Source organism: Cajanus cajan, chromosome 8 (genome assembly GCF_000230855.2).
Source record: "Cajanus cajan strain Asha chromosome 8, NIPB_CcT2T_4, whole genome shotgun sequence".
NCBI classification, from domain to species: Eukaryota; Viridiplantae; Streptophyta; class Magnoliopsida; order Fabales; family Fabaceae; genus Cajanus; species Cajanus cajan.
Window position 1 is genome coordinate 18105954 of NC_138524.1, and position 7396 is coordinate 18113349.

Here is a 7396-nt window from a genome sequence, read left to right on the forward strand (position 1 = left end):
ATATATTACTTTACCTCTTTCCATAAAAAAATATAGCCCTTCTAATCATTTTTACAAATAATAATAAAATTATATATTGAAGTAATAATATATATTAAAATATTTTAATTAAAATTTGTGTTTTAAATTTGGATGGGTTGAAAATGGATTAACGTGGTGATCCAACTTATTAAAGTAGGCCAACACACCAATAAATAAGGTGAATTATATTTTTTAACTTGTTTTCTTTGGTGGACCAATCCGTCCCACCTTGTTTTAGGTAGATTAACCGATTTTGTCACCTTGTTGACGGTGTATGCATACCTAGTTCACGTTCAAAATAAAATGTGACACCTATTTACCAGCTGAAAAGTCAAGTTTGCAAAGACTATCGAATGATCCTTCTGTTTGCCTGTATTAGAGAAATTTGATACATTTATAGACCACAAACTTATCAGAAGAAAAGTCAAGTTCGCAAAGAAAATCATGCCATTTGATGACCCTTTTGTTAGTGTTCATAGGAGAAATCTGATACATATTATGAGTCTGCTTTAATTTGGTGGTGGTAATTATGCTATAATACTCTGACGTGTTACACACACAACTCAATTGAAATGTGTTTGTAGAGAGAAACCAAACTTAGCATGATAGAAAGAAATTCAAATACTAATGTGCGCCATGAACTACTTAAATACAGATTCCTACCTTCAACTAATAAATTTAGGCAAAAGTATAGTGCGGCCAAGACAAGTCTTCAATGAAAACATAAAGCTAAGTGAAACGTGAAATTGTGATTAAATTTTGAAAGAACTATCCATCATATTACTTTAAGTCTTCAACCAATTCAAGAAAAGTATATGTATGATGTTTTTCCTGAGACAAAATGGGCTATATGCTATATAGATAGAACATTAACTCATGAAGACTGTGGAGTAAATAGAATACTGAACTTACATGACACAAAAGTATGCTAAAACAACTCTATCTAGCCTCTAGCAGTGTCACAGTTAATTCATTTGTTGAAGTCTTAATTTCATTGCTAGTTGAAGATTCTCCAGCAATCTTCATCCTTTCAATCAGAAAAGCGGGTTCCTTAGGTTGTGGCAAATTGTTTTCACTGCTTAACATGAAAATCACTGATGCCATGTTTGGTCTATCCTCTGGATGTAGTTGCACACATAGAAGACCAACGTGAATGCAGCGTAGTACTTCTGATATGGTAAAGGTTTCACCCAAAGTAGCATCAACTAATTCCATTGGAGTGTCCTCTTTCCACAATTTCCACGCCTACAACGTTTTAAATGAAGTTATGATAATGAAGTTTATAATATGTATTAAAATTAAATAGAACAAAGTTATGTTCTTTGTCTTACATGTCCTAATAGATTGAATCCTTGATCTGGAAAGAAAATTCCCCTGTTTTTCTTTCCAGTTACTATCTCCAATAATAGTACACCAAAGCTATAGACATCAGATTTGATAGAGAATAGCCCATCAATTGCATATTCTGGAGCCATGTATCCACTTGATGAAATTGCAGAAATGGGTTAGTTTTATCTTCACAAATTTGAAGAAAATTTAAATACAATATTGAATTTTATTTAAAAGGTCTTAGGAACTTACTATGTTCCAACCACCTTTTTGGTATTCCCTTCTGTTTGATTTCCACTAAACATTCGCGCTACACCAAAGTCTGAAATTTTTGGATTCAAGTCGCTATCAAGAAGAATATTACTTGCTTTCATATCTCTATGAATGATTCTTAGTCTAGAATCTTGATGAAGATAAAGAAGTCCGCGAGCAATTCCAACTATAATGTTAAAGCGCTTAGACCAGTCTAGGAATTCACTTTGGGAAGAATCTGCCAGGTTTCTTAGTCGAGTTAGTCAAGAAAAAAACAAATGAAGTTCTTCAGTCTAAATAAAAGTTATACTTTCTGAATGCTGAGTCACATACCAAAGAGAAAGGAATCTAGACTTTTATTAGGCATGTATTCATAGATGAGCACTTTTTCCTCTTCTTGGATGGAACAACCAAGAAGCTTAACAAGATTTCGGTGTTGAAGTTTGGAACATAATATAACTTCATTCTTAAATTCTTTCGGTCCTTGTCCAGTATTATTTGAAAGCCTCTTCGCAGCAATCTCTTGTCCATTTTCTAGCGTACCCTAAAAATTTAAATCAATTTTGTTCAATAATTGAAACAATGAAGTAAATGGATGGCTACTTTTTATCTTTGCATATTTGGTAATTTACCCTATACACAGGTCCAAAACCACCTTGGCCGAGCCTCTTGTCACATGAGAAGTCATTAGTGGCACGGACTATTGTAGCAAAATCAAAGAAAGGAAGCTCCAAGTCTTCTTCACATGAGTCTTCGTATTTCTTTTCTTCGAATTCTGATGATTTTTCTGTTTTCTCTCAGGTAAACTAATCAGCTTAACATAATAAAATAAGGAAACAGAAACATTCTTATAAAGGCATTTTTATATATCATTCAAGTTCATCATATAAATAATTGTTCCGCAAAACATCCACTAGTAAACATCATCATATTTTTCTGTATCAAGACTAATACCTAACCGCATGCTGCAACTGATATATATTTATTACCAGAACTCCCATTTCAGTGCAAGTTATTAAATAATATGGAGAAACAAAGTTCGATGGAGTTCAGTTAAAGAAAGTTTACCTCCAAGCTTTCTTTTCCGCCAGTACTTATATATGAAAATGAAAACAATCACAAAAGCCACGAGAATAATCGGAATCACCACTGCGACCACTTTCTTATGCCTTCCCTTTTCTTATTCACGGATAGTTTGTCAAAGAAATGAACCAAATGGTCACTACTCAAAAATATGAAAACAGAAAGATAAAGTAGAGGAAATTCAACAAAGGATTAAGAGCCACACCAGTTTCTGAAGCAACCATTCGAATATATAGATCTTGCCCGGGAAGTGAAGCCACCCTTAAGTCAAGCAAAGCTCCAAACCAAATGATACAACCACTACCATCTCTGATATCTAAACTTGAATATGCAGTGCAAGAACAGTTTTGCAAGCATTTAGCCTTGCAATCCTCAAGTGACAAATTTTCATCAACCCAAGACCCTGCAGTATCTGGCAATTTCAACCCACTAAATTTTTCAAAACCAGCTTTGTTTTTTACTTCACAGCTCCACGGTTCACTAAGCACACAACCTTGACTCCAATCCAATGCCTCATAATTCTGAACTGATTTTGGCTTGAAGCCCCTTAAACACTGGCAGGGTGGTGACTCAGTCACAATACATTTCCCATTTGGACCACAAAGATTGTAGTCGTCACATTTGTCTGTAGGCACTGATGAATAATGACTCCACGTTTGGTTGCCTTCAATCCAATTATAGCGCTGGCGAGAATAAAGGGTTTGGTTCAAAACAACTCTTGTAATCAATGACTTATTCTTCTGGTTGTATCTGTAAAACACTTCATCAGGAGACGACTCAAATTCCAAGTTAAAAAGTGGAGTGGTTTTGCCACTGAATCTAACACCATTCCATGGGCCACTCCTATAATACTCTTTAGAACCTTTCCACATAACCAATTCACGATTGTTACTAAGCACCATACCCCAAGTGAAGTCCCCTGGAGAAGGATCATCCCAATTCTTCCACGCCGTTAAACGCCGGTCAAGACCCTTTTTAAGGTTCCATCCAATCTTCATTCCTGGCAAAAAAGTATCACAAGGGTAGTCAAAACTTTGCCACAAGTAGTTTTCTGAATCTGTGTCTTTCTCATCTCTTAGTACCAAGTTCCCTGAGTCTAAAAGCTGAACAATTAGGCTCATGGAATGTGTTTTGTCAGTTGAGTTTGCTGACCAAACAAGAGTATTGTTGTTGCTAAGGATCACAAGTTTTCCTTGTGTGCTTATGCTCAACTTGCTGGTTTTGTCCTTAACCGGGTTTTCACGGTTGGCAACCCAAACAACGGTTCTAACTGGGATACTTTTGTACCAGATTCCAAGGTAGCGGTTACTATTGCTTGGACTGAAGAAACCCATTTCAAAAGTTCCATCTTTTGAGACCAAGGTAGTGCCATCAGTAAGGGACTGCAAACCGTTAATGGTATCGGATGCAGATGAAGTTGAAGGGGACAATATGAGTAGTTTGGCAAAAAGAAGCGTTAATGTGAGAGGGGCCATTGCTTTGGTAAATTATTGGTACAAAGTGAATTACATTGTCTCTGGCCTAGATATTTTTTATCAACCATTTAGATGAATACCGTGCTTGATAGGAACCTTCCGAGAGAATGATGGCCACGGAAGAAATGATAAGTTTGTAATTTGACTTAAGAATAAATCATTAATTTTATCTCCTAATAGTCTTTCGAGTAGTATTTAAAATATTGAAATTATACAAATACTCTAAAAATCTATTATTATTTGTTTTAGTTTTTGAAACCAAAAATGCTCCTCAACACCGGTAGTAGGCACATGTAAGAGAGACTTTAACGTTCAAGTTAAAAATGGTCTCATGAGTAAGTTTGAATGAATTGATTGGATTAAAAGTGATACATATTCCCCTTTATATATGTGATGAACTTTATTCATTAGTGAGAATATCCTTTTAGGCAATTGTCTGGGGTCATGTGGTTTTTTACCAACTATTGAGATATTGATAAACATAGTTATTCATAATATTGAAATTGTTAATAAGATGTTATTAAGCTCATTTGTACCTGTCCAGTACACAAGTTCCTCAAGCTTTAAGTTTTGGAAAAGTGAACGAATTTAAGATATTGTGACATGAGCTTAATTTAGTTATGATGTATTTTGAGGTTTAAATTTGATCTTAATAACTTTTTGATGTTAAGTCCGAGTGAGATCATGACTTTAGTAATTCGAGTGTATTGAGTTTTAGGTTTAAACTTGACTTTTAATTAAGTTCAAATTCAATTTATTAAAGTGACCTCAGATTCAACTTTTAGATTATGAACTTAGATTCAATGTTTAGAAATAAGCTTAGACTTTACTTATAATAATAAGGTTGTAGTCAATTTTCAAAATATGCTTGGATTCGACCATTAAAGAATTTAAGCTCTAACATTATTTAATAAACATGTAAGTTTTGTTGAGATACAAACAAGATTCTATATCTTTAGAATAAAAGAAGAAATAAAAATATATAAAGTATATAAATACTCTATTAGTAACAGACCAGCTTTTAGGTAATAACAAAAAATAAAACTATGAGAGTTGTTAGGGTTATATATGTTATGATTTGTATTTGTGTTGGAGAGAAAGATACACACTAGAAGGAGGGTTGAATAGTGCATATAAAAAAAACTCGCATTTTTATAGTGAGACAATGAAAAAATGTAGATAGATGAAGTATAGGAAGGTAATCAGACGAAGTGGTAAAATCGATGAAATGACACAAGTATTTTTATACTGGCTCGTCTCTAATCCAAAGACTACGTTCAATTCTCAATCCAACTAGATTGAGTTTCACTATTTTCAACAAGATACAAGTATTCTTTACCATGTCACTTCTGGCTAAAATCAAGTATTCTTTCAACAAGCATCTCTAGACTTAAACCCAAGTATTCTTTAAGCAAGTCTCTTCAAGCTTAACTACTAAGTATTATTTTAAATAAGTCTCTAGACTTAACTCTTACAAATACAATTGATAAGAGTTACAAAATAGCTTCATCTCTTCTAGATGTGATGCTATACAAATACAACACAAAAATTCTACAAAGAACTAGATACAAGATTTTGCAAATAAGATCTTCTTTGTAGTTCTTCAACTAGTTCTAAGCTAACTTGATTAATGAAGACTGCTTGATGAATATTATTTTTTTATGTACAACTTTTTTCTTCATGTATATATCATCACTTTTTTTTTAGTGTGAAGGATACTTATATAGTAGCTTTTGGAGAAGATGACTATTGTAGCAATGTTCAAATTTAAACGATCGTATTTTTTCATATGTTGCTTCATCTGTCTTTCTCATTGTTCTTAAAGAGTACTGTTGATGCATCTAATGTGAACATTTAATACTTATCAAGATGCTTGTACCTCGTATCTGATCCAGGCATCTACTTATTATCATTTCCTTCAACTTTTGAGTACAATAGAGAGTGTCAGTGTAGAGTAATTGAGGCTGGTGTAGAGTAGTCTTTTTCAGTCTCTTTTTTGTGATATCCGCGATTGTGCTTTTTGGAAATTCATGGAGATTTTGTCTTATTTCTCATTAATGCTCTTCACGACTTTTTTGTTTAATTTGCTGAGGAATAATACATTAAATGAAATGTAATGTCAGTCATAATAGTGTTCATTTAATATCAGTTAGACAATTGTACGCTTCGTTTAATTTCTTTCATCTTAAAGATGATATATACTATCTTCACATTTCGTCTCATCTATTTTATTTTTGAAGAATGCTGACTTTTGTTTAAATAAAATATTTTGTTTATCAATATTAAAACTTAAGAGATCATCTGTTGTCTTAAAGACAAGATTTTTTATTTAACAATTTGTTTGAGAGTGATATATTTATTAAGAGAGTTTATATATTGTTATTTTATCGGGTTATTTCACTTACATCTCACATGGGTTTGATATTGTCCACTTTTTCATCACCCGAAAAACCTTTAACTAATGGAGTATGTGTGTGTTTTATAAACTCTTGTTTCTCCTCTTATTTTAATGATATGGACCTTGTTTGTATCTTAATGAGGGTGTAAGCTCAAAGTGAATAATATCTTACCATTGTGAAGTTATGTGTACAAATAATCGATAAAAACAACGTGATATAATAAATTTTATCTTGACAAATATATCCCTCTCAAACAATACAAACCCAATAATCCTAATTGTGATATTAGAGACGATAGTTGGATTCTGTGACAAATAATAACCCATAATAAATACAAATAACAACAATGACAAAAATGTAATACAAAGACATATTCCGTTGAATGATAGATTAGGTCATTTGTTTAAGAGGATGATTATTGAGATATAAAAATAGTTACACACCATTAGAACAAGATGAGAAATAATAGTTTATAAAGCATAAACATATTTCATTGGAAAGAAACCTTTCTTTTAGGTGATAACCAAAAGAAAAACCATGAGAGTGTAAACTCAAAGTGGATAACATCTTACCATTGTAGACTTGTGTATGTAAATGACTAAGAACCCTCTTCTTGAAAAATATATCCCTCTTAGACAAATGCTAAAAACATATCTAACAAGTTAAAATTCCACTTAAAAGAACTAAAGCTCATATTTGACTTAATAAATGTGTAGGCTTGGACTTGATCATTAATGAAATTAAGCTCATATTTAACATTTTGTAGAATAGGTTTGGACTTAGCCCTTGACAAAATTAAGCTCAAAAGCTTAAGTAGTGAGTAGTTTTGAACTCAAA

General features: G+C 32.6%; 1 protein-coding gene across 1 annotated transcript; it reads right to left on the reverse strand.

Moving 5' to 3' along the window:
• Nucleotides 1-751: 751 nt before the first annotated feature.
• LOC109805141 (G-type lectin S-receptor-like serine/threonine-protein kinase At4g27290) lies at nucleotides 752-4209 on the reverse strand. Its single transcript, XM_020367131.3, has 7 exons — nucleotides 2891-4209; nucleotides 2671-2781; nucleotides 2235-2389; nucleotides 1936-2146; nucleotides 1603-1840; nucleotides 1353-1503; nucleotides 752-1266 (listed from the first exon to the last, which is right to left on the reverse strand). The coding sequence occupies exons 1-7, from the start codon at nucleotides 4158-4160 to the stop codon at nucleotides 961-963; spliced, it is 2442 nt and encodes an 813-aa protein (XP_020222720.2). The 5' UTR covers nucleotides 4161-4209; the 3' UTR covers nucleotides 752-960.
• Between the last annotated feature and the right edge of the window lie 3187 nt (nucleotides 4210-7396).

What these genes read in the sequence shown, in the direction of transcription:
- LOC109805141 (XM_020367131.3), bottom strand. Translation starts at nt 4,160, where the DNA reads ATGGCCCCTCTCACATTAACGCTTCTTTTTGCCAAACTACTCATATTG. An exon ending in AAAAAGGTGGTTGGAACATA is followed by an intron (nt 1,504 to 1,602) that starts GTAAGTTCCTAA and finishes AATTTCATCAAG; the next exon opens with TGGATACATGGCTCCAGAAT. An exon ending in GATTCAATCTATTAGGACAT is followed by an intron (nt 1,267 to 1,352) that starts GTAAGACAAAGA and finishes AAAACGTTGTAG; the next exon opens with GCGTGGAAATTGTGGAAAGA.